Below are 27,399 nucleotides of genomic sequence, written 5' to 3'. Positions count from 1 at the left end.
CTGATGGGTACTCTTGACACTTCTCCTATGACTTCAGGGCAGTTTATGTGTATCTTTGTGACCCTTGCAGGCTTGTAGGAACTAGCTAATAGGTTGGATCTAGAAGCCAGGTCAGAGACTGAAAAAAGAATGCTTTTTTTTCCCACCCCCAACACTGACCCATGCCCTTCAATGGAGAACTGGAGGCAAGCAGAAAGTAGCACTCCCCCCTTTTTTTGTGGCCACAAGCAAGTTATTTTATTCTTGAATTTTTGTGCTGTATTTCTAAGCCTAGAAGAGAAAAACAAATAAAGCTTTTAATTGTTTTATGATTTAGGAAAACGAGGTATTATGCTAATGTTATCCTATTTTATTTATAATATCAATAAGTACATTAAAATTATTTTTCAATTACAGTTGACATCCAGTATTTATTAGTTTCAGCTTGGTGGTTAGACAGTTATATAATGTATGAAGTGACCCCTGTGGCTCCCCACCCCCTGATAATTCTAGTGCCCACCTGGTGCCATACACGATTATTACAGTATTATTGACTATATTCCTTATGCTGTAAGAAATACTTTTGACCATTCTGGGTGGAGTGTAATTGCCTGATCATAAATACATGGATACTATATAGATACCTGTGGTGGTTTTGTTTCTTTCTTAAGCCTTCTTATTTGTTGACCATCATCAAATATGGATGATGATTTAGTTTTTTGAGTACCTTTGAATGATAGTGATGCTTCCGAGTAGACTAAGATCATTCTATTTTAGGTTTCTGCAGTTCTTTAGTAGGCTAAAACCCCCTTTTTTTTGACCAAAGTAATCAAACTCCTGGATAACTTTCTTTGGGAATAAAAATATTACAAAATGTACTAGTTTCCAAGGTGTAGGATTAGTGAAATTATAGAGGGATCGGTAGGCTTTATTTAAGTTACCCTTTGTTGTGCACATCAGTAATATCAGAGCTGTAAAATATTTTTATTCAAACATTTCTGTTTACTACACAGGCTTACAGTGGAACACCTCTAACAGAAGAAAAGGAGAAAATAGTCTGGGTCAGATTTGAAAATGCAGATTTAAATGGTATGGCTTTAACTTTTTGGGACATATGAATTAAATGTTTGCTTGAGGTTGACCTGATTTCAACACAGAACCCTTTCCTGAGTCAGATTCATTTCTCTTTCACTAACATTTTAGTTTTCAAAGTAAATTTATATTCAATTTAAAAAGTAGCATAATCCCACTACAGAAACTTCATTAGAACTAATGGAGTACTATACAAGTAATTGTAACATATATACCTAGCCTTAAACTTTTAAGTCCAAGTGAGAAGGGGTTGCCTTTTGTCTGTTTCCCTGGCTACCATATCTGTCATCTTCTGGCTGAGTTCGGAGGCACTGGTGAGAATTTGAATGGGAGGATGGGAGAGAGGGAAGAAAATTATTCCCTCATTTCCTCTGTGGTTCTAGGTTCCCCTGGGCAACTCGGCCACCAGTGCAGTTCCTACTGTGTCCTCCTAGCCTAGGGGTGGTAATGACTTCCTACTGTTGCTAATCCAGCAGGTTGCCTCACAGTTCCCTTTTTTGGCTTCTCAGCTAACCAGTGGTCTGCATTGAATTCCCAATATAAATACACTAAATTGTTTTTTAATTTTCTAGTTGGACCTTGTTTATCCCCTCTAGACTTTTCAAATGTAATGTCGTATTTTCCTTGAAAAGCTGCTCCCCAGGATGAGAAAGGTTAAGTATTGTTTCTGCAAATTGGTTTCTTTTAAATTTTGGATTCTCTGTCACCTGGTTCATTCAAATAATGACAACTTGTTGGGCCCTCTTTACAGGGAATAAAACATTCATTCGTAGGGGTGATTATTTGTGATATATAAACTTTTCCTATTATATTTCTTTTAGAAATCTTATATTTTTAATTTTCATTGTGTGACTCAGATTTCATTGTTTACTAGCATATCGTTCCTTTTCCTTCTTTATTACTACCTGTAATACAGTGTTTGAGTTGAAGTCTGCTCCGGGGATTGCTCTCTGTTTCTTCCAACGGTCCTGGGGGCTCTCCTTTTCTTTAAGTTACTTCAAGCTCTAGTACTAAACTTAGGTACTCTGCCCAAAAATATAAAGTGCTTCCAGTTGGCCCCTTGCCTCCGGGCTGCATCCCGTTTGATATGGTTTATCATGGCTAGGGTGGGGCTTGGGTCCTCCTCGATATCTCCATTTCTAATCAGTGTGTTAATTTTGTCGGTTGTTAAGTAGACATCACTATTTTTGGAGTTCATTAGAGAGTGGGGCAAAGGCCTTTTGTATCATGATCACTGTTCTGTTCCTTTTTTCCAGCAATCTGATTCATTCCTAAACTTGTTCCTCTTTTCCAGCAATCTGATTCATTCCTAAGCTTGTTTTTTCTACAGGAAGAAACCTAGCCAAAGCAGTTTAATATCCTGACATTTTTCTGTCACATTCCCTAAAAGTGTGCATATAGTTTGAGTCTCAAAACACATCGGGTTATCCACTTGGTTTACTATACTACAACAAGAACTGCCGAGTCTCTAATTTATGAGGGGAAATTCCTAGGACCCCCTAGGCTTACAGACTTGGCCAGTTTTAATATCAAGTTCTAGTACTAAACTTAGGTACTCATTTTTATATTCAATATCCCTTTTTTCAGTTGCAAGTGATTGGTTTAATGTAATCTAAAAAATTTTTAAGTGTGATAAAATGCACATAAAGTTTATCAGCCTAATCATTTTTAAATGTACAGTTTAGTAGTCTTTAGTAAGTCCTCAGTTAACATTGTTGATTGGTTCTTTGAACTGTGGTGGGACAAAGTATAACAAGACCAATTTTACTGTAGGCTGATTGATATGAATGAGTTAATTTCCTATAGTATCTCATTAACACTATAATGAAATGACATTGAATGAAACTTATTATTTGAGGACCTACTGTACATTCACATTATTATGCCACCAATCTCTAGAACTCTTCATCTTGTAAAACTGAAATTCTATACCTGTTAATAACTCCACATTCAATTCCCACTAGCCCCTGACAACCACAGTTCTACTTTATGTCTGTGAATTTGACTACCCAGGGTACCTCGTAAGTGGTCCCATATAGTATTTGTCTCTATGTGACCGGCTCATTTCACTTAGCATAATGTCCTCAGGTTCATTCACGTTGTAGCATGTGTGGAGATTTTCTTTGGAAGGCTGTATAAAATTCCTTTGTATGTGTATAGCACATTCTGTTTATCCATTTGTCTCTCAGTGGTCACTCGGTTTGTGTCCATGTTTTGGCTCTGTGAAGGATGCTGTTGTTAACACGGGTGTGCAGCTGTCTCTTTTAGTGACTGCTTTCAATTCTTTTTGAGTATATACCCATAAGTGTAATTATTGGCTCATATGGTAATTCTGTCTTTAGTTTTTTGAGGAACGGACATACTGTTTTCATGGGGAAATTTTTTTTAACCTCCTCATAAAGCTTGTGTGTAAGAAACATCCAAACCCATAGAGAACTTATTTTTAAAGATTTTATTTATTTATTTTTAGAGAGAGTGGAAAGAGGGAGAAAGAGAAGGAGAGAAATATCAATGTGTGAGAGATAACCTTGGTTGGTTGCCTCTCACACACCACCAACCAGGGTCTTGGCTCAAAACCCAGGCATGTGCCCCTACTGGGAATTGTACCAAAGACCTTTAGGTTTGCAGGCTGGTACTCAGTCTGATGAGCCACACCAGCCAGGGCAAAGCTGTAGAGAATTATTATAAGAGTTTATTTGAGTTGGGGAGTAACATCTCATTCTTCAGAGAATAAATTCTACAGTTGCTTTAACCCATTTGAAATTAAGGAGGATTACGTGAATGCAGGAACAAGGCAGGGATTGTATTATAGGATATTTAATGAGGTTTTGTGTTCTCATGAGGGTGGTCACCCTTTAGAAGGAGGGTTGTGAAAGGAGGCATTTCAAGCCTAGATGCACAGGGTCAATGGACAGGGCTTGCTTAAGGCAAAGACATGCCTTTTACTAAGAAGTTGTAAGCCTGGGGTGTGACTGTGACCTGCCCATATAGGGATTTATGACCAGATCACCCTGTGAGGTTACTTTTCATGGAACCCCCTTTTTCATCCACATTGGGAAGGATAGTGGCTTGATACTTTAAGTCTTCCACTGCTTGTCACTTCTTCCTGAATTCTTGCTTGTCTTGTGTGTATAACACTTCTTCCTGAATTCTTGCATGTGTGTCTTCCTGAGTGTGTGTGTGTGTGTCATTTCTTGAATTCTTGCTAGTCTTATGTGTATGATCAAGGAAGAAATAGTGTTTTTGTAGAATACAGAATGCTCAGTCTGCATCACTTTCTGGTTGTTGAAATAGTTGGAGTAGCCAAGGATGTAGTTAGTGCTGGGATTGGTTTATCTGGCAATGTGCTTATCTTTCTGCCTGATGTGTGTCAGGAGGCAGGGTTAAGGTCAGTTATCGGAAAAGGGGGAGGCACAGAGTTGGAAAATGTATGAAGTATACAGAGATAATATTTACTTCAAGGTGCTGCTGCTCTGGTGTGCTTTTGTCCCCATTTCAACTAATTACTAGACATTTTCACTTAAATGTCCCCAGAGTACCCCATAGTCTTAGTCCTTTTCCCATCTAACTATGTCCCCTCATAAGCTGTGCTTCACTCCACTTACCTTTCAGATCATTGAAGGCACAGAACTTTTCATGCCTTGGGCTCTTTGTACAGGGAGCCTTCTGGCTGAAACATTCTTTTCTGCCTTACATCTTTTTTTCACCTGTTAACATCTACTGGAAATGATTGCTCAGGTATTAGACTGGGTATTGGCAGTATGCTGCTGCCATTAATACGCACCTGGAATACAGAAGAAGCTGGTTTGGGAGGAAAGATTTAATTTCACTTTACACCTAGATTTTTAAGGTAAGCAGAAAATCCAGTATTCCTTCCTCTTCTTCCCAATTTATAAACATTTTTCTAAGGAGGGAGAGTGGAGTAAGTGAAGTATCAGGGGAAGTTCACAGATAACTTACAACCGGACAAGGTTTTGAAGGGTGGGTGAATTGAAGAACATCATAGTTGGCCAAAAACACAAAGGAGTGCAACCTATCTCTGTAGAAAAGACTGTAAAGGCCATATTTATGAGTGAAATAAGAAAAAAGAAACCAGTAAAGGAGACAAGGATCAGTTATGGACAGAGTAACCAGTGATGATGGTATGATCAAGGATATTTAAATTTTAAGAAAAGTCAACAAATAAGGGTTACTTAAAACCATAGCAATTCTGAAGGATAATACAAAGTTTTTACAAAGTTAAGAATTTCAAAGAAGAATAATGGAAATCTATTGTATACCACCATCCAGAGAAAGAAAAATAGCCCAAGTGACTGGGCATAATCTAAATGAACAGAAATGACACCCTGGCTGGTGTGGCTCAGTGGATTGAGTGCCAGCCTGCAAACCAAATGGTAGCAGATTCGGTTCCCAGCCAGGGCACATGCCTGGGTTGCAGGTGGGTCCCTAGCAGGGGGTATTTGAGAGGCAACCAGACCTCCTTCTTTCTCCTTCCCTCCTCCTCTGTTTGGAAATAAATACATACAATCTTTTTTTTTTTAATAAGTTGCCATGTGGGCCTTAGAATTCTTTTTTTTTTTTTTTAAGATTTTATTTGTTGATTTTTAGAGAGGGAAGGGAGGGAGAAAGAGGGAGAGAGAGAAACATCAATGTGCGGTTGCTGGGGGCTGTGGCCTGCAACCCAGGCATGTGGCCTGACTGGGAATCGAACCTGTGACACTTTGGCTTGCAGTCCGTGCTCAATCCACTGAGCTATGCCAGCCAGGGCTTACATACAATCTTTAAAAAAGAAAAAGAAATGAGATTTTGTTCATATAGTGACCCCAGGGGTTTTATATGTGGCCTTTGTGCCCGTCTAGAAGTAACAACCTGTGATCAAAGTGGTAGTTGCAGTAGGAAGATGAGTTGGATCATGTATCAGGAGTTCTTCGATTTCCCTTCAGCTTTGAGTGTTTTATACCTAACTTGTACTTGTCAATGATAGAATGAATTCGGTTCCAGCTCGGCATATAAAACAGTATTGCTGTGTGTCAGATCAGATGATGTATACACCAAAGGTCTCTGAAAATTATTAAAAAAAATTAAATGTTAGATAAAAGAGGATTAATTGTGCTCTAGGAAAATAAATTTATAGTGAATTTTGCTGGAAATATAGAATCATGTGTTACTAACTTTGTTAGTGAATTTCTATAAAAAGAAAATCAGCATTAAAAATTACTAATTATAAGCTGTGTTAAAGATTTTCATCTCATTACTTGGGCAACAGGAAGTCAGTGATGTAGAGGATGGATGTGATGTTGTATGTCATTATTTGTGTTTTAAAGTGAGCACTCTGACTAGTATGGGTGAGAAGCTGTTTTTGCTTTTGGAATAGGGTGGGAATGGTGGTCTTGTAAGAAGAGTACTGTTTAGGAAGACAGGGGTTAGTGATAGATTTATTGCTAGGGGGAAGGAAGAAGGTACTTCCTGACCTTATTATTCACCAAAAGAGAGAACCCTGGAACCCTGGAAGATCAGGATTGGGGAGAAAATCATGATTTTTGAGTGGAATTTGCTGTGCTGTTGAGACACCCAAAAACCCATTTTGAGGAAGTCACTAGCAGATACTAACTGAAGCAGTGGGACCACCTAGGGGAGGGTATACTGTGAGAAGACAAGGGAGTTTAGGAGTTGTCAAGGTAAGAAAGGTCCAAACCTGTAGAGAATATGAGTTTGAGCCAAACTAACAATCACCAGGAAGCAAAATCTCAATGGACTGAGGTATTACCCTGAAAAGTGGCAGTTTTACCACTTATTTTATATGCTAGAATCTCTTTGGTGATAAGTTAGGGAGGAGGTAAAAAAACTTAATGGAAAAACCTCTGAAATTGGAATAAAACTGAAAGGGATAGACACACACTTGATTGTTATCAGGTAACAATTCACAATTAACGAGATAACAGTGACCACAGGAGTTCTGTGGTCTGGCTCTGGTGGGAGGTTGTGCCCCAGGGGTCTGGAAATAGGGGATTACTCTGACATTCCCAAGGTATGTTATGCAGAGGAAGAAAGTCAACAGACAGGCCCAGTTAAAGTAAAGATCGACCTTTGTCAAGGAAGATACTGGCCTGGCACAGGACTACCTGCCATGAAGTTTCACTTTCGGACCATCCTGGGTGGTTAATTTTGGTCTCTGAGTTTGTAAACGCTCTAGGGAGGCCTCCCCTAAGCTTGTCATGTGTAATGTGTAGTCTCTTTTTTGTCCACAGGACGAGCTTTGAAAAATAACTCAAATATTTAACGACTAGATAGAAAAGGAGGAACCTGCAGAGAGTGACTAGAGATGTGAGAAAAATGAGAGGTTTATGTCTGGGAAATGAAGGGAAATTATTTTAAGGAGAAAATGGTGAGCGTTGGTCATAGGTGCTGAATAGCCTAATAAAATATGCTTGAAAAACATATTGGATTCAACAATGTCAAAAAACCCCCAAAATTCAGCTGAGTGAATTGCTTTAAGTGATTCATGAATTGGACAGAATCTCTTCCAGCAACTTGAAGGGCTTGTACAAAATGGAAGGTTTTTGTAGGGAGAAGGGTGGGTAAAGGAGCTCTTAACAAAAGATAAGGATTATTTTTGAGCCAGGCACCTTTTCTTTGGGGAAGAGAGTTAGGGATGAGTGTTTATTATGCAGATTACCTCTTTCTATGTGGGGTGGGGCTTGGAGAGGACCCTTCTGACAGATTACTGGTGCTGGACCATAAAATTCCAATCTGATATATTTCTGGGAGTGGTTGAAAATGTGGTTAAGTCAGGTATTTAGTTTTGGTTTCAGGCTTTTAGCATTGAGTGGTGCCATTTTGGGCTGTGGTTTTCTCTTTTAACAACAAGTTGGAGGTTGTTGGTCACTTGGGAGGAGTGTTAGGTGCAGAAACCATCCTGAAATATATTTTGAGTGAGTGAGAGGTGAAAAATGGATGACAGTGAACAACTCAATCAGGGATTAGCTTTTAGGAGAAGAACATGATGAAGCATGTGATAATACCCCTCTCCAAATAAAAGGAGAGGGGTATTATCACTTTAACTCATGATGTTTAAAAACCTTATTTATTGTGCAAGTATATCATGGTAAGTAGCACAAAAGTATAGATCAGTGAATGAATTTTTACAAATCCAACACCTGTGTAACCATCACCTAAGGCAGGGGTGTCCAGCCTTTTGGTATCTCTGGGCTACACTGAAAGAAGAGTTGTCTTGGGCCACACATTAAATACACAAACACTAATGAAAACTGATGAGCAAAAAAAAAAGGTCTATGCATACTTTTTGTGATATCTGACACCATAGATAAGCAAAAGAATCATCACATAAAACCCTAATGCAATAGCCCTTTCGATAATCTTTTAAAATTCTCAAGGCAAAATAACACTAGAACAAAAATAAAGTTACCAAATGAAAGGAAATAACAAATGTAAGAGAAAACATATTATGCTGCTAATTTTATGTAATATTTTGTGCAATAAATTAAGTTCAATGGGAAAAAAAATTCTCTAGCTCTGGGTGGTATGGCACAGTAGTTTGAGTGCTGACCTGCGAACCAAAGGGTCACTGGTTTGACTCCCAGTCATGGCACACGCCTGGGTTGTGGGCCAAGTCCCCAGTGGGGAGCATGCGAGAGACAACCACACATTGATGTTTCTCTCCCTGTCTCCCTCCTTTCCCTTCTGTCTAGGAATAAATAAATAAAATCTTTTTAAAAACTTTTCAAAAAATCATTGAGCAGGACCCAAGTTGGTGATCACTAATATAGAAAATGTACATATCTAAGTAATAAAAGTTAGTATAAAACTTGGTAATAACACTAAGTAATGTTTTAAGTAAATTTATGATTTTGTGTTGGGCCCCATTCATAGCCATCCTGGGCTGTATGCGGCCTGTGGGCCATGGGTTGGACACCCCTGACCTAGGGTAAGAAATAGAATATTGCTAACTGCCTAGTGATTTTGAATTGCATGTAGATAGAATTATTCAATATACAGTCTTTTCCGTTTGGCTTATTTTACTTATTGTGCCTGTGAGGTTCTTCCATGTTATGGTGTATGGTAGTAGTTCATTCTTTTTCTGTGCTGAATAGTATTCCAGTGTAGCAATATAACACTGTGCTTGTCCATTCTGTGGCTGCACATTTGGATTGACTGCAGCTTCTGCCTCTTGTCAAATAATCTTGCTATGAATATTCCTGTGCATGTCTCTTAGTGTATGTGTATGTGCTCATGCTTCTAATGAGTGCTTGGCCCAAAGGTGTGGTATCTTCAACTTCACTGTGTTGTCAAACTGTGTTCCCGAGTGGTTGTAGTAATTTACATTCACCAGCAGTGAATAAGCAACCCATTTGCTCCACATCCTCTCACCACGTGGTTTTTGTCATTGTGGTTTTAATTAGCATTTCCTTGATTACAACAAATGAGGTTGAGCCACTTTTCATGTTTATTAATCATTTGACTATCTTCATGTCTTTTTTTTATGTCTCTTGCCTAGTTTTCTAATGACTTATCTTTCATATTGGTTTTCAGTTGTTCCATGGTGGGTGGGCCCTGTGGGGCTGTGCACGTTACAGGTCTCCCATGCGGCGGCTTGCCTTTCCAGGCTTGTGGTCAGAATGGCTCGTGATTAACAGAAGTTCTTCATTTGAATGTAAAAGATAATGCAGCAGAATTTGCCAGCCTTTTATGTTAAAGAGTTTGTGTGTATGTGTGTCCTGTTAAGAAATCTCTCCCTGTACTGTGATCATGAAAATACTTTTCTGTATTATCTTTTATACTTTTATTTTATATATGCCATTTATATCTAAAATCTACTGGTACTGATTGATTTGGAAAATTTTAAAAGATAAGCACTTCAGCATCTTTAAATGCTCTTTAAGAATTGAAGACAAAGAGAAGGAATGATTGGGAAAAAAGGCTCCTGAGAAGGTGGTGGAGGATGGAATCCAAAGCACAGATGGAGGGGTTTGCTTTAGACAGAAGGAAAGACAACTCTTGGTAATAGGATGGAAGGTGGGGAGGCTGCTACACATTGGTCTTTGGCAACAGGAAGTTTCTAGTTTTCCCTCGCAGGATGAAACACTACCTGCGAGTGAGAAGGGAGTGGGTAGAGTGAGGGCTTGAACAAAGTTTAAGAAAGTCATTGGAGAAATTGTAGAATAAGTTCTAGGAACAGAATAAATTTGTTGTGCAATTTTGAGGCTCCAGTTGAGGTTTGTGGAGATTGTTTAATTTATAGTGGTACCAGTTCTGTCTCACTGGTTTTTATGTATCAGTTCTTGGCCTCCATGGAACATACTAGGATAGTGGGTAGTTGGGTTCATCTAGGATTGGGGTTTTGCTATTTAGGTGCCATGCAGAGATCCTACACAAAGGGAAAAGAGAATGTAGATTATTGACAGAAATTACTGAGATGACTGATCTAAGAATGTAAGAAGGGAGGAGAATCGAAGACTAGTCTAAAGGGAGAAAGCAGGGGTATAAGTGAACTGGAGTCTTTTTTTTTTTTTTTAAAGATTTTATTTATTTACCTTTAGAGAGAGGGGAAGGGAAGGAGAGGGAGAGAAACATTGATGTGTAAGAGATGCATTGATTGGTTGCCTGTTGTACCTCCACAGCTGGGACCTGGCTCACAATTCAGGCATGTGTCCTGGTCAGGGAATCAGACCAGCGACCTTTCAGTTTACTGGCTGGGCTCAGTCCACTGAGCCACACCAGCCAGTGTTGGACGGGAGTCTTTTTTTTTTTTTTTTTGAACTAGAGTCTTAATAAAGTCAAAGAGTGAATCATAATGGAAGATAAATTTGTGATCTGAGAATAGGCTGCTAGAAATAGTCATTTCTGAGGTGCAATAGTTTTATTCAATAAGAATAGCTTATAATACTGATTATATAACTGGTGCTTAATATTAATTGATTAATAAAGTTGATTACACAAGTATACATAATTATTTTGTAGGGGACTGTGTGCACAGTGTCTGCAGACATATCAAGATTCAGTTCCTTTAAATACAGGAGCATAAATTTTCTTCCATTGCTATTTTACAAATATTAGAAATTCTAGATGATTGTACTTCTCATGGTTATATTTATTTAATTTTGGTACAATATTTCATTTTCATTTGTTATTTACAGATAGTTTTGTTTCTGATATTAATATTCCCTAGTTCTCTAGTGAGAGTTTGACTTTTTAAAATCTTGTGCTGATAATTATAGAAACTGTTTAAATGAAAAACTACTATTTTCATGATTTCAACTTCCTGTTCAGCTGTCTTTTAAATGATGTCTTCCAAATACTTCTGCACTTATTTTTTATTGAGAAACAATTGAAACAATTGTAGCAGTAATGGCATTAATGAAGTGTGCTGCTTTCTTGACTGACTTTGTATCTTTCTAATTTCTCTGTTACTTGATTCTAATGTAGATACATCAAGAAATCTGGAATTTCACGAAATACACAGCACTGGAAATGAGCCACCTTTGCTGATTATGATTGGCTACAGTGATGGAATGCAGGTCTGGAGCATCCCTGTGAGTATGAAGATGGTTGATTTCCTAAAATATAATACTTGCCAGCACTCTAGCTGATCTGAAATCTGGTGATACTTTCAGAAAGGTCTTCTCCATTTGTTTCACAGTAGTTGGTTAAGATATTGCTGTGGGTGCCACACTATACCAGGCACGAGGAATAAGGGGCACGTGGGAAATCAGAGAAGCTGCAGATGTTTTGTAAAGTGGGCCAGGAATTGTGGGAATCACTTGACATGCCAGGTCTCACTTTTTGTCTTGGTAGCTCTATTGAGTAGGCATTGTTCTCCCCCCGCACCATTTTACAGATGATTAAACAGGCTTACAGAGGGCTTTCTTTGAACATGAGCAATTATTATAAAAAATGTTTGAATTAGTTAAAACATTCACTTCATACAACATTCAGGAGATATACTTGTAAAAGGGTAAAAATCTCCCTCCCACACTTGTTTCCTTTTTCCTCTACCTTGAGACAACCAGATTTTCTAGTTTCTTTTGTATCCTTATAGCTATATTTTATGCAAAAATATATACATGATTTTATTTTTCCCCCTCCACTCTTTCCTAACAGATGGTAGCATATTAGTTTGTACCTTGATCTTTTTTACTCATAAAGTCAGTATTCTAAGAGTTATTTCATTGAAGTTTTTAGCTGCATATAATCTATTTGGAGTTCCTTAATTTATGTATCTTTTTCCCTATTATTGAAAACTATAAATGTACTTTTTTAAAAATTAGAAACTATAATATAATACATGAACTTGAACAAAGGCTATTTTAGATCAGTATATCTGTGTAGGGTAAATTCCAGTTTTGATAAATGTTTCAAGTTGCCAAATACAATCTCAGTGTGCCTTTGAAATCCTACATGTTCCTCTTGGGGATGATCAAAAAGAAAATGTCCTGAAAGAGGAAGAGGCTTGGTAGAGTCACAGCTCAGTGAAGTGTAGTGGGGATTGCATACTTCAGCTTGTAGTTGTTTACATTCTGGTTTTGGGCATGGCCTAAATATGGCATCTCCTCAGTAGACGGGGGTGGGAGGGTGGTACAGGCAGGGGACTTCTGTGGCTCTTTTGCAGTTGGGGGCTTGGGGCCAGTAGGATTTTAATTTGTGCCTTTACTAAATGCGTTCACCAAACTTCTTTGAAGCCCCGTGTGTGTGTGTTACAGCTGGAATCCCCGCTGCCTTTTTTACATTGTTGTTCTTTTGGGTAAATATCATTACTTCTTAAAATATTTATATCCAAACATATATTGCCGCAAATGATGGAAATCAGGATATTTTTGAGTGCAAGATTTTGGCTTCAGTGGTGTAAGGATTTAAGTGACCAGCAAGTCGGGCTTCGTCGTTCTTTAACATTTGAAGTGGAATATTATTTATTCTTTGATCAGTCACTTGTGATGAATTCTAGTCTTCCGTTTAATTGTATAATTATGTATCATTATTAAGTATTGAATATTTAGCATTTGGGGTTTTGTATTTCTAGTTTTTAAGGATTGGCTTCATTTTGCAAAGGTAGAAGATTCCTGCTGGTATGGCATGGAATTGGTGTCCTCTTTCTTTAGCCTTTTGGAATGTGTAGTTGATGTTTTTCAAGGCCCTGAAATATTCTTTGTAATTTAGGCACTGTGCCAAAGGCATGGATAAAGGACTTGAAATCTAGCAGTGGTTTTTACATTTTTTTTCTTCCTACCAAGAGTACTATTTCTATGTTGTGATCAGAGGAAAGAATTTTGTAAACATAACTTTTTCTTATTAAGAGAGACTGCATTTTGATTCATTACACTATTTGTTGACAGACTTCAAGGCAAAGAGGAAGCTCAAGCTTTAACACGAAGGTCGAACCTTGTGTGCTTAGGGGTGTTGACTGGATTGAGCACATTCCTTTGGTGGCACTCAGGCTGCCCACTTGTGTTGGGTATAATTAGAGGCATCACTTTTAATAGTTGCAAAGGTAACTTGTATTTAGCTCTGAATAACTTAAAGGTTTTCTGAGTGATTTAAATCACTTTTTAAAAATTTATTGATTTTAGAGAGAGGAAGGGAGGGAGAAAGGGAGCTTGGTGAACGGGGAGGGAGAGAGATTGAGATTTGTTGTTCTACTTATTAATGTATTCATTTGTGCTTCTTGTATGTACCCTGACCAGAGATTGAACCCACAACTTGGAATATCAGGATGACACTCTAACCAACTGAGCAACCCAGCCAGGGCCTAAATTACTTCTTTAAAGTAGTTCTTATGCTCAGATTTATTTTGTGAGAGTTGAATAATCTTTTCTTCATGGACACTGCAGTAGTATAGCCCTATGAGGACTGTTTCAAAAATTAGGGTGTATTGTTGGAGAACAAGCTCCTTGTGTTGCATCAGTTGAGTTCTTACTGGGTTCAAAGAGCTTTATATATACGTTATCTCATCTACGGTACACTGTAAGGCAGAAGTTACCCTGTTTTACAGGTGGTAAGGTCACACAGCTTGTCAGAGGTAGTACTGTAATTCAAACTCAATTCTGTCTGACTTCAAATTCGGAGTACCTGATCTAAGAGCTATACTTCATTACTTCCCAAATGTGATCGCAGAAGATATGTCATGTAGGTAGTTAGTTTTAGTTTTCATTGGAAAAGGTTATGATGTACCTTCAAAGATTCATCTTTTATAGGCTACTGTGACTGTTATCCATTACTTTAATGAAACCCTTCTGAAACTTGTTTATCACTAGTCAGTTATTCAGTAAGCATTTAAGTGTTCCCATGTGCCAGACAGTGGGGAGCCAATGTTGGTCAACTTAGAAGTGATCCTGGCTCTTAGGGATCTTTGCAGACCATAAATCCTTTGCTTTCTTTAAATTTAATTTAATTTACTGGAGTGATATTGTTTAATAGAATTATATAGGTTTCAGGTATACAATTCTATAAGACATCATCTGTATTAGGTTGGCCAAAAAGTTTGCTTAGTTTTTTCCATAAAATAAAAGATAATATTTTTATTTTCCCCAATAACTTTATTGATTTGGATATTTTGAATATGTTGGTATCAATTTCAGCTGGTCTCCTCAACTGTGGAGCATCATCCAGTGAGAAATCTCCAGCACGAAACTTCAAAGACCACTTTTGACATGTTCAATCAATCACAGCACCTTCTTCATACACCACACAAATCTTTTTTTGTCTTTCAGTTGCATTTTTACCTTTCTTGAAATAATGAAGCACAACATACTGAAAATGTTGCTTATTTTCTTCTATCTTCAGTATAAAAATGGCTACACAAAAATCCAGCAATTTTGATGTTTTTTTTTTTTTTAAGATTTTATTTATTTATTTTTAGAGAGGGGAAGGGAAGGAGAAGGAAAGGGAGAGAAACATCAATGTGTGGTTGCCTCTCACATGGCCCCCGCTGGGGACCTGGCCTGCAACCAAGGCATGTGCCCTGACTGGGAATCAAACTGGCAACCCCTTGGTTCACAGGCTAGCTCTCAGTCCACTGAGCCACACCAGCCAGGACTGAGAAGTTTTTTTTTTTTAATGTACACTGATATGACTGCTGTCACAATACAGTCTAATAATATTGTTTCAAATGAAGTTAAAGACAACTAAGTGCTACTAGAGCCACTTAACAGAAAAGATCAAATGGACTTTTGGCCAACCCAATATATTGTGTTGTGTGCTCAACACCCCAAGTCAGGTCTCATTACAGTACTACTTATCCCCCCTTTGCCCACTTCTGCCTCTTCCACCCCGCTTCCCCTCTGGCAATCATCATATTATTTTCTGTGTCTATGAAGATTTTTTTTTCTTAATCCCATCACTTTTTTCATCCAGCCTTAACCCTCACCCTTTTGACAGCTGTCAGCCTGTTTTCTGTACCTGTGAGTCTGTTTCTGTTTTGTTAGTGAAGTAATTTTGTCCATTAGATTTCTTATATTAGTTTCATATAAGTGAGATCATATGGTGCTTGTCTTTCTCTCACTGGTTTACTTTAGTTATCATATCATATACTTTCTGGGTCCATCCATGCTGTCGCTAAAGGTAAGAGTTCCTTCTTTTTAAAGCTGAGTATTATTCCATTATGTAAATATTTCACAGATTTTTTATCCACCCATTTACTGATGGGCAGTTGGGTTGCTAACAAATCTTGGGTATTGTAAATAACACTGCAATGAACATGGGGGTGAATATATTTTTTCAAATTAGTGTTTTGGGTTTCTTTGGATATATTCCCTGAAGTGAAATTGCTGCATCATAAGGCAGTTCCTTTTTCAGTTTTTTGAGGTAACTCCGTGCTGCTTTCCACAGTGGCTGTACCAATCTGCATTCTCTCCTTGAGGGTTCCCCTTTCTCCAAATCCTTGGCAACATTTGTTGTGTGATGGTTTATTGATGATAGCCATTCTGACAGGTTTCTATATGTCTGTTTTTATGCCAGTACTATGCTGTTTCTTTATTATTTTATTTTTATTTATTTAAAACTTTTTTAACCTCACCTGAGAACATTTGTATCAGAGAGAGGGAGGGAGGGGAGAGGAAGGGAGTAGAGAGAGAGAGAGAAAAAGAGATAGAGAAACATCAATATGAGAAACATTGGTTGGTTAGAGAGAGAGAGAGAGAGAGAGAGAGAGAAACATCAGTTGGTTGTCTTCTCATATGCACCCTGACCTGGAATCGAACCTACAACCTTTTGGTCTATAGGATGACGCTGCAGCCAACTGATCCATACTGATCAGGGCATTACCATGCTGTTTTGATTACTATGGCCTTGTAGTATAGTTTGATATTAGATAGTGTGATTCCTTCAGCTTTTGAGTAACTGTAGGTGAAGGGAACATTAATCTCTGTCCAAATCATAGCACAGTTTTTCTTCAATTTTGTATACGGTTCTCCCTTCTGTGGATTTTATATAATGGTCCCACTTATGAGTTGCAGGTTAAGAAAACAAACCTATTTTGGTTAGACATTAAAAGAAATGTCTAAATAAGAAGTGTACAAATATGAATGAAGCTGAGGTGGCACCCAGGAATATAGTTCAGTAGAGTTAGCTCAGAAGCAGAACTGGGCAGAAGTATTTTCTCTACTTCCCAGTCCCCACCACTTTGTATATGAGATGGCTCCAGGAAACTTTCCCACACTGTCAGGCCCCTGGTTTCAACACATCTGCTGTAACATAAGAAACAGTGATTATTTGCTGTGCTGATAGTCTGGATGAACAGGCCCTGTTCCCACTCATGCCTGATGTTGTCATTGCTCCTTTTGATGATGTAAGTTTAGACTCTTTTGTTTATAATCCATGATTAAAAAAAAAACAAATTTACACATGTACATGGACTAAAACCCAAATACCTTTATGGTGATCACATGAAAAAAACAGCAGCTCCGTATTCTTTTCTTAATTCCTTCATTTCTGTTAGATGTTATCTTACTATGTGTTTTAGTAATTTAAAAGCATCATACTTATATTTTCAATTTTTTCTCTCTCAGTAGTGCACGTAGATTGACTTGTTGCTATGAACAGTGAAGACTTAAGAGGTGTTCACTTATTCAACACATGTCTGGGATAATATGTATGTTTTGAGCAAAATAGACATGATTTTGATCTAATAGAGCTAATAAGAGAGGTGGATTTAAGTAAAAATAAATAATGGACAATTTAAAGTATAATGGGAACAAAATAGAATAATGAAGCATTATAATAAGGAATTGGCACAGAAGTTAATTAAGAGTTGGGCAGGGAAGGATGGAACAGCAGAAAGTAAAGTCAGAGGCTCTGAGATAGAAAGGTGCTTTTTCCTGTAGTTGGACTTTGGTATAGATTTCTTAAGTTTTTTCCTTCTTAAAGAATATTGAGATAACTATCTTTATGATCGTGTAATTTGGAGAGATCAGTAAAAGTAGATCTAGTAGGGTTCTTGATAGAATTGTCAAAATTGCGTTCTTGTAAAAGCTACACCATTTATACTTAGCACTTTCCTTTGTTGATTGATTCATGTAGCAAAGATTTATTGTCTTTTACATGCCAGGGCCTATTCAAGGTACTGGCCAAACAACAATGAGCAAAAGAAAGTCATTCTTTTTGTGGAATTGCCATTCCAGGTAGGTAGGGTGGAGGGCAGTGAAGATGATCAACAAGCATATACCGTGCTAGATGGTGATCGGTATTACGGTGGGTGGTTGGTAGTGCTGTGTTATACAGGGTGGTCTGGGAAAATCTCTGCCAAGGACCCTGTGAGCAGAAGTGTGGAGGAGTGGTCCTTATATGTATTTGAGGGAGGAGCAGCCAATGCCAGTGCTCTGTGATAGGATTACGTCTTCTATATTCAAGAACAGCTAGGAGGCAGTGCAGCTAGAGTTGGGTGGGCAAGGTTAAGAATATTAGGAGATGATATCTGAGAGATGGCAGTGGGCTAGAACTCTAGAACTCTGTTAACCATTGTAAAGACTTCAAAAATTTTGAATATAGAGCAAAGTTGAAACAATTTTATATTGAAAACATATATCCATTACCTAGAGTGTACCATTACAATTTTAACTATATTTGCTTTACCTCATATCCTTATATCCATTCATATATTTGTTGGCCATTTGCAGATCTTGTAGGCATTTTCTGTACGATTTTTTGACTGTTAAAAAATTGAGTTGTGGAAGCCATTTGGAGGACTTTGAACAGAGGTAGACAGCAATAGCTCTTGTAAATGAATAGGAAAGATATGATAAGGAGCAGGTTTGGGTGGAAAGATGGGTTTCATTTTAAATTTGTGGACTCTAGACTGGTGCTGGTCAGTGAAATGTCTATTACTGGACAAGGTATGTACAGAATATGAGAGTATCTTTTAGAAACCTGCAGAGATTTGCCAGTTGCACATCACCCAAACATATGTTTGTAGTTTACAGAAGTATCTGTTTGTGTCAGAATGTAAATTTAAAAAATAGTTGGGTTGACAGGCTCTATCAACAGGGGAGCCAGTTGGAGAAGGACAACGAGTATTTATGACCATGAGTATGATTTAGACATTGTGCAGTCAGTCATGTGTTGTTTCATTTAACTCAGATAGTATCTTTGTGATCGTTAATGCTCATTTTAGTGGTTGTGCTCTCTCCATGGACATGGAATGAGCTATAAAAATTTCAAGGACATTTGAGGTGTAGGATAAGGAGTTGTATATACTAATCTTTGTCTGTATGAACTCATTAAAATATTTGAGGAACAGAGATACATTCCCAAATCCATATTTAATAAAGATTGACTTTGCAGTAGCAGAAGCATGAATAGAGAACAAGGCAAAAAGGAAAGGTTATGATAAGGCTAGTCAGTTCCAGCTTTGTCTGAACGTGAGCTTTTGAGAGGCTGAACTTACCCTCTTGTTATGGTATTTTATGCCTTAAAATAGTAGTATTGAATCCTTTCTTTTTATTTTTAAGTTACTAATTGTACTAAGTAAAATAAAGTTGTAACATAACAATTATATGAGGTAAAATTACACTGTATCGTAAATAATAAAGTGTTCTCATTTAAAATTTTCCATGGGCAAGAAACCCAAGATAGAACCTTGTAAGTCATGATATTTTCTATACCTTTTTTGCTGTGTTTAAACGGCTACTTAGTTTTCTGGTCATCCTTGGAAATGCTTAATATATTAAAAACATTGAAAATACATTCATTACGCCCTGGCTGGCGTAGCTCAGTGGATTGAGCTCGGGCTGGGAACTAAAGTGTCCCAGGTTTGATTCCCAGTCAGGGTACATTCCTGGGTTGCAGGCCATAACCCCTAGCAACAGCACATTGAAATCTTTAAAAAAAAAAAGAAAAGAAAATACATTCATTACAGCACCTAGAAGATAGCATTTGTGTTGAATGAAACAGTGTATTATAGTTGCAGTAAGTTAACATTTGAAGAGTTTTCTTGGAACTTTGAATATACTTCAAAGATGTAACACTAGATGTCGCTAACACATTGAGCTAAGACAAGTGCAGCTGTTTCCTTGAAAAGAAACATTTGCCCTAAAGCTTTTAGTGCAGCTTTCGACACTAACAGCTTTAGAGAAAACATGCAAAGGCATATTTGAGGTAAATACCAATTAGTTTATCATTTATTAAAGCTGGGTGTCAATAGACATTACCATGTCAAGATTGCTAGCCAGGAAACAATTTTTATGGGTTTCATTTGGGAGCAATATAAAGTCATTCATTTGGGTAGCTGGCAAGCTGAAAAAGTTTGAATATGAACCCAAGTGAAAGAGCTGCCTTTGTTGAGCATTGGGCCTTATTTTGTTTGGTCCAGCTTCTTATTGGAATAGAAGCAGTGGATGGTTTTTTAGTCATCTGCAGTGGAAGAGGATTTAAAAGCAGAAATGCAGATAATATTGAAATAACCTAAGGAATCCATCCATATTTGTGGAGGAAAATATTTTTTTAAAGTATTTTTCTTAAGGCGTGACTTTAGAGAAGTCTTGCATCTGAAGGTAAATCTTAACTTATGTTTTAATAGTGTTTTTATGTGGCTTTTTTGATTTAATATAGGCATTCTGCCTTAAGTGAGTTTGCAATTTATTATTGTAAATTGGAATCTTTCCTGTTTGAAATATTTTTTATGTTTTTCTACTCCACAGCAAATATTCTTTGGACACAAGCTGACTTATGAGTCTGTGGAAGGCAGTTGCTTTTTGTTATGAAGTCTGTTGAACGTATTGAGTACAAAAATTTCACAGATCTTAAGCACAGATTGAATTTGTATAAATTTGTATAACCATCTATATATCACTTAGCCTAAGGTATAGAATGTTTCCAGCCACTCAGAAGAATTCTTCATGCCACTTCCCTGTAGATACTGTCCTCCTTGTACCCCTAAGTAATCACTCTTCTGACTTCTGTCACCAGAGATGATTTTTTCTATTCTTGAATATCATAAAGAAAATGTGGTTGTAGATAATACAGTGTGTATTCTTTTGTGTCTGGCTTCTTTCTCTTGACTGTATGGCTATGAAAATCTTTTATGTTGTTGTAATAATAATTTGTTCTTATGTTTTCTCTATAGTATTTTATCATGAATTCAATACATTTAAAAAAGTCCATTAGCCCTGACTGGTGTGGCTCAGTAGATTGAGTGCCAGCTTGTGAACTGTAGGGTTGCCAGTTCGATTCCCAGTCAGGGCATATACCTGGGTTGTGCACTGGGTCCTCAGTTGGGGGCATGTGAGAGGCAGCCACACATTGATGTTTCTCTCCCTCTCTTCCCCTCTCTCTAAAAATAAGTAAATAAAATCTTTAAAAAACTTATTGAAATATCCATTATAGAAGTAATAGAAAATTTTTATTGTTTCTAGTTTTTGAGTATGATGAACAAAGCTATTGTGAATATTCTTGTATATTTCTTTTTTAAAAAAATTCTTGTATATTTCAGCCCTGGCTGGCGTAGCTCAGTGGATTGAGCGTGGGCTGGGAACCAAAGTATCCCAGGTTCGATTCCCAGCCAGGGTACATTCCTGGGTTGCAGGCCATAACCCCCAGCAACCGCACATTGGTGTTTCTCTCTCTCTATCTCCCTTCCTTCCCTCTTTAAAAATAAATAAATAAAATATTAAAAAAATTGTTTAAAAAAATTCTTGTATATTTCTTGGTGGACATATACACCCCTTTCTCTTCGATATAGACCTAGGAGTGGATTTTCTGTGTCATAGTAGTGTGGTGTATGTTTAATTTTAGTATGTATTGTCCAACAATTTTCCAAAGTGGTTTCAATTTGCTCCATATTCTCAGTCTTGGTATCATCAGTCTTAAATTTTAAATATTCTTCTGAGTATGTGTTTGTATCTCGTGGTGGGATTTTAATTTTGCATTAATTTCAAACTTCCTGAATGTTTTATAACTAGACAAGGAACTCCTATTACTCATTAGTTAGATTTATTAATTGTGGAGGTTTTGCCTCATTCGCTTTATCATTATCTCACTTTGTTCATTTGTGCAGCTTTTTTTCTGAACCATTTACAAGTTGGAGAAATTATGTTCCCCTTTTTCATAAATAATTCAGTATATATTTCCTAAGAATAAGCATGCTATACAACCATAACATTATCAAAACCAGGACATTTAAATTTGAAATAATACTACTGTGTAATCCACAATCCATTTTCTGATTTCATCATTTGTCCTAATAGTTTCCTTTACAGGAATTCTTATATTTTTACTTCCTTAATGTCTTTCGATGAATAAATTAGGTTCAGATTTTAAGTGTTTTATTCTATTGTTAATGCTTTGTGTATCCTTCTTACACCAAGGCCATGAAGGTATTCTCCTGTTTTTTGTTAGAAGGTTGTTATTACCTTTAGGTTTATGATCCATTTGAAATGTTTTTTTTTTTTTTTGTATATGGTATGAAATAGGAGTCATGACTTTTTAAATTAAAAAATTAATAAAAAACGATACCAATTCACTATCATTTTCTGAAATGACCAATTTCCCCACTTAACTGCAATAACAACTTACATGCGCAGGTAGTGTTTGCTGTGTCTGTTTTTGCTCTTTTTTGTTTATTTTTGGATTGATTTTAAAATATTTCGAAATAATTATAAACTCATGGGAAGTTGTAGAATATTATTTAGAGTCCTGTGTACCCTTCTCCAAAGGTGACGTTTATAGAAACTGCAGTACAATATCAAAACCTGGAAATGGACATTTACATTGATTTGAAAAAAATTTGTAGTGTGTTTTTTCCAGTTTTATTGATTTTTAACACCAAATTAATTATAATTTTGCCCATTTTGAACTTTATCTATATGGACTCACAGAATATGAATCTAGCCAGGTTTTCATGTGCAGACACCATGATGAGTCTTGAAGATGAGTCCCATTTTTTAAAAAAATTGGCCACATATACATTAATAATCTTCATCTCTGGCCTGGGGAGCATTTGCAGCCAGCCAGAGTGTGCACGGATCACATGGTTCTTCTCTTGCTTATTATACCTTTGCTTTCTCTCCTTCCTTTTACTGTGTATATTTCTGGCTTTTAAACGGTATTGGTCAGCTTGATGTGAACTATCAAGAAAATGATAAGTTACAGAATAATTATTTTAAAGGGTTAATACTATTTTAAATAGGAAATTATCAAAACCTATGTTAAATGGCACACAAATATGCAAAAACATTGTAGGATAAGTGGCCTCCTTATCTCTGTCCTCTGTGTACTACATACTCAAAGCAACTCCCTTACTTGTGACAAGGAAAAAAATGCCTTCAGACATTGCCAAATATCCTTTGACCAACAGCCTCCTCAGGTTGAGATCCACTGGTTTAGAGAAAATTTTGGTAGATACTACTGAGATAGATATGTATAATTTGATAGGAAAGGGTGTGTTGTGTAATTAAGATTATCAGAGATTTACTGTGAATGTATATATACTTTAGTAAATGTTGCTTTTAAAAGGGACTGAAATATTTTTGTCATTTTTAAATATTAAAATTAAAGTGCTATGTATTTTAAACCTATTTTTTTCAATATTTATTCAAGTTTATTGTCAGTGATCAGTTGTCTCATTTTCCTGAGAAGAGTGAGTGAATAGGAAATATTGGTTTTCAGGAGACTTTTAAAAGAAATTGAACTAGTATTTCTGTTTTCTAAATTGTGCTCACATTCATTTTAATGTTTAAGGTTTGGACCTAGGACCAAGTGAATTAAATGAAGAATTTCTGATTTTCTGTTTTTTGATTCCCCATGCCTGTGCATTCCAGTACTTTCTGGGAATCTTGGCTTTACTTGAGCAGGTGGGAAAATTCTTTTAAACCTCCCTTGAATTGTGATCATGTCTTTTTTTAAAAAAGATTTTTATTTATTTATTTTTAGAGAGAGGATGGAAAGGAGAAAGAGACGGAGAGAAACATCAATGTGTGGTTGCCTCTTGAGTGCCCCCTACTGGGGACCTGGCCTGCAGCCCAGGCATGTTCTCTGACTGGGAATTGAACTTGAGACCCTGTGGTTCACAGTCCAGAACTCAATCCGCTGAGCCATACCAGCCAGGGTGTGATTATGTCCTAATGGTCTTTGTATCTCTGGTGCAAACCACACTGGCTGGCAGTTAGTAGGCTATATGTATATGCATATGTATGTTTATATATACATTACATGTATGTGTATATGTACATATGTACAATCTTTTTTAAAAAGATTTTATTTATTTTAGAGAGGGAAGGGAGGGAGAAAGAGAGAGAGAAACATCAATGTGCAGTTGCTCGGGGCTGTGGCCTGCAACCCAGGCATGTGCCCTGACTGGGAATTGAACCTGCGACACTTTGGTTCGCAGCCCATGCTCAATCCACTGAGCTATGCCTGCCAGGGCTCATATGTACAATCTTAATAAATTTAAGATTTCAACCTTTTGTTGGATATTTTAATCTAAATGTGCTAGAGACTCAGTTTCAGAAATATCCAACTAAGGGTCATAGTCTCTTGCCGTTTGTTGTCATTCCATCCCATGTGCAATCTATATCTCCCCTAAATGTCTGTTTTCATTAATTAATAGCACCATACTTTTTCCATTCAGCAATAGTGAAACTTTAGTGTCTATGTCAACTGTTAGGAGATACAAATGTAACTTAAGACCTTGAGGAGATTGCTTTCTAGCTGTGTAAAATGTCACTACTTAATTGTAGGCTTGTGTCAGTGCTTTTCAAATGGAAGTGATTTTGCCCCCAAGGAGACATTTAGCTGTGTTTGCAGACATTTTTTTGTTGTCACAATACGGAGTTGCTACTGGCATCTAGTGGGTAAAAGGCAGGGATGCTGCTAAACATCCTGCAGTACACAGGCCAGCCTCCTGCAACAAAGACTTGCCCAGTCCAAAAGTCAGTAGTGCCAAGGTTGGGAAACCGTGGCCTATGAGACTGGTAGTCCGATGGAGTGTGAGGAGAGTGCTGTAGAGCACTGAGCAGTGAGGGGAGTGGTGGGATGCCTGGGGAAGTTTTGACACTTGTGCTGCCTAGAGAAGTTTCGTAATATTCATCTAAATCATCAGAGTATACCATACATTATTTTAGCCACATTGTCTGTTATCATTTATTCTGTCAATTTTTGTGGTATTCCCATTTTACAGATGAAAAAATTAAAGCTTATTTTTAACTAGCTCAACTTCTTTGGTGGATACCATTTTAAAAAATAAAATTTATTTGTTAGGACAGTTCTAGATTCACAGCAAAATTGAGTGGAGGGTACAGAGCATTTCTGTGTTTCACCTGCCTCCACAAACACACAGCCTCCCCACTGTCCACATTCCACATCACAGTGGTGCATTTGATATACCTGACGGAACTGCACTGACCCGTTGTCACTCGAAGTCCATGGTTTACTTTAGGGTTCACTTTTTGGGTTGTATTTTTTGTGCATTTCGATGAATGTATAATGACATGTATTCATCATTATAGTATCATAAAGAACAGAAAAAATTCTTTGTCATCCTCACCCCAACCTCTGGCAGCCACTGATCTTTCACTGTCTGTGTAGTTTTGCCTTTCCAGCATGTCATGCATGTAGTTGAGATCATGCAGCGTAGCCATTTCAGATTGACTTCTTTCACTGGTAATAGGCATTTAAGTTTACCCCATGTCTTGTCGTGGCTTGAAAGCTCATTTCTTTTTAGTGGTGAATAATATTCCAACATTTCACATGTCACAGCCGATTTATGATAGATATGTTTTTAAAAATTGTTATAGCATATCATAAAATAGACAAATCTCAAGTCTGTAGTTTTTAACTCTGTGTGTGTGTGTATGTTTACATAAGTATGTGTACACATAGATAAACAAACGAACATTTTTCTTACTCATTAAGTTCCCCAGTCAGTACTCCCCCTACCTCTAGATAAGCTAATCACTATCCTGACCACAGATTAGTTTGCTTGTATTGAACTTCATGTAAGTAAGTGGAGGCACACAGTACGCACTCCTTTGTGTGTCTTTTTTACTCATCGTACTTTTTAGCTCTCTCTTTGTTGTCACATGTTGCAGTAATTTGTATTTTTTATTTTTGTTTCTGTTACTGTGTTTTATTTTACTTATTGAATATATTCCAGTTTATTAAGATATTCTTATGATGAGCATTTGTGTTTCTGGCTTTAGGCCTCAGTGAATGTAATTATATTAACGTAATAGTAGATATATGCACTGTAATTTTGAGTAAGTACCTAAGAGTAGAATTGCTTGGTTGTAGGTTAGGCATATACTTAACTTTATTAGCAATAGCCTAGAGTTTTCCAAAGAGATTACAGCATTTTACACTTCTCTCTGCAATCCCAGAGAGTTCTAGTTGCTCTGCTTCCAGCTGCATTGGGTTTTGTCATTTTTTAATCGTCTTTCAACCTTACATGTTAGTATGAAATCTATTTTATAAAAGAAGAATCTTAGTTTTTTATTTAATGTACTCAGTTTCTCCTTGGTTAGGTATCTGTTGCAAAACCATCTTCAATCAACGGATCATATCAGGATAGGTTTACAGTCCCAATAAAATATGACAGACTCAGTTTTTAAAAGTGGAAAAAGGCTATAAGCCCAAATCGGCTTATCTGTAGCACTGTTTTCTCTCTTTCTCTTTTCAACTGGACACATTCGGCACAAAATAAAATAACGAGTTGAAGGGAATCCAGTTTGTGTTTCTGAGTGATTATGAAGTGTTTATGACAGCTGCTAGGCCGACACTCTCCGTAATGGTGTTACATTGACTTCTGAACACCTTCCCGTCTGCCTCCAGGCCTGCGTGTCTGTGTCGCCTGAGTGGTTTTGCATTAACATCTACCCTGAGTAAGATCTTTTGACTACAGAAGTGTTACTTGCAAATGGAAGATACCATTAGGGCTGCTTCAAAGCTCGGAATGGTATTTGGACTGGTGGTGCTGAAGTAATGGCTGGTGTTTTGAAGTGTAATGTCTAAATCTGTGTTGCATAGCTGAAGGGCCCTGTGAGTTTAAACTGTTTTTCTTTGATCTTCCTTTCAAAAATCAGGCTGAAGGGGAAAGGTTAAAGTCAACTTAAAATACCCTCTCTCTGTATGCAAAAAATTGGGAGTATGAAGCTGTGATTACAAGTCCTATTTGTTATTTGTGTTCTGTGCATTTAATATTGTTCTTGAAACTCACTTCCTTCTTGCCTCCAGTTTTGTATTTTGATTTTAGTGTCAAGACCAAAATATAGACTCAGTTGCCGTCTGCTTTATGTGGTTAGCAAATAACTGTTCTATAAGTCGTTAGTCCTCACAAGTATGTGTTTTAAGTGGGTTTTGTGGTTTGCCTTTCTTTCCTTCCCTGATGGCATACAGAATGGGTTATGGAGATACTGACACTTTGACTGGATCATTTGTGGTTAGGTGGGCAAAAATAAAACAAAAAACTTGTCCCCTTCTTCCTCCTAATTTTAGGAGCTTTCAAAAGAATTACTTTTTACTGTTAGGAATACTTTCCTCAAACTGTGCTATCTTAAGTTTTTGAAATTGTTGGAGCTGAGCTATAATATGGAAAATCACCTCCTGGCAGTGAGACTTGTTAGAGAAAAAAGGCCTGAGTTTAAGAGCTGTTTTGAATAGTGTGTTAGTAGGAGATTCTGATGCCTCTTTGGTCTGCTCATTTTTGGGGGATAGTCTTCCATGTTTACTTATGTCTAAAATGAAAGTACATCACCGAGTGGCCTCACAGGGTGACTCTAGAGAGAGACTATCAGCTCTTCTTGGAGATTGTTTTGTAGTTATAATAGCCACTCATGTAGCTTGGTGAGGTCCTTTTGTTGCTTAGTAACTAAATTAAATACCTTAGTATAAGAT

General features: G+C 37.2%; 1 protein-coding gene across 6 annotated transcripts in view; it reads left to right on the top strand.

The window, feature by feature from the left end:
* The window catches only part of BCAS3 (BCAS3 microtubule associated cell migration factor), a 485,527-nt gene that overhangs the window by 7,984 nt on the left and 450,144 nt on the right, over window positions 1–27,399 (top strand). For all 6 annotated transcript variants that reach the window (XM_045836907.1, XM_045836908.1, XM_045836904.1 and 3 more), the window contains exons 4-5: window positions 993–1,068; window positions 11,515–11,621. In XM_045836907.1, coding sequence (XP_045692863.1) covers window positions 993–1,068; window positions 11,515–11,621 — 183 coding nt within the window. The remainder of the gene's footprint in view (window positions 1–992; window positions 1,069–11,514; window positions 11,622–27,399) is intronic.

This window comes from Phyllostomus hastatus, unplaced genomic scaffold (genome assembly GCF_019186645.2).
Source record: "Phyllostomus hastatus isolate PE091 unplaced genomic scaffold, TTU_PhHast_1.1 phas_contig_210, whole genome shotgun sequence".
Taxonomy (NCBI): domain Eukaryota; kingdom Metazoa; phylum Chordata; class Mammalia; order Chiroptera; family Phyllostomidae; genus Phyllostomus; species Phyllostomus hastatus.
Note: the sequence above shows the minus strand (reverse complement) of the source record. Positions and strands in the feature narration are given on the sequence as shown.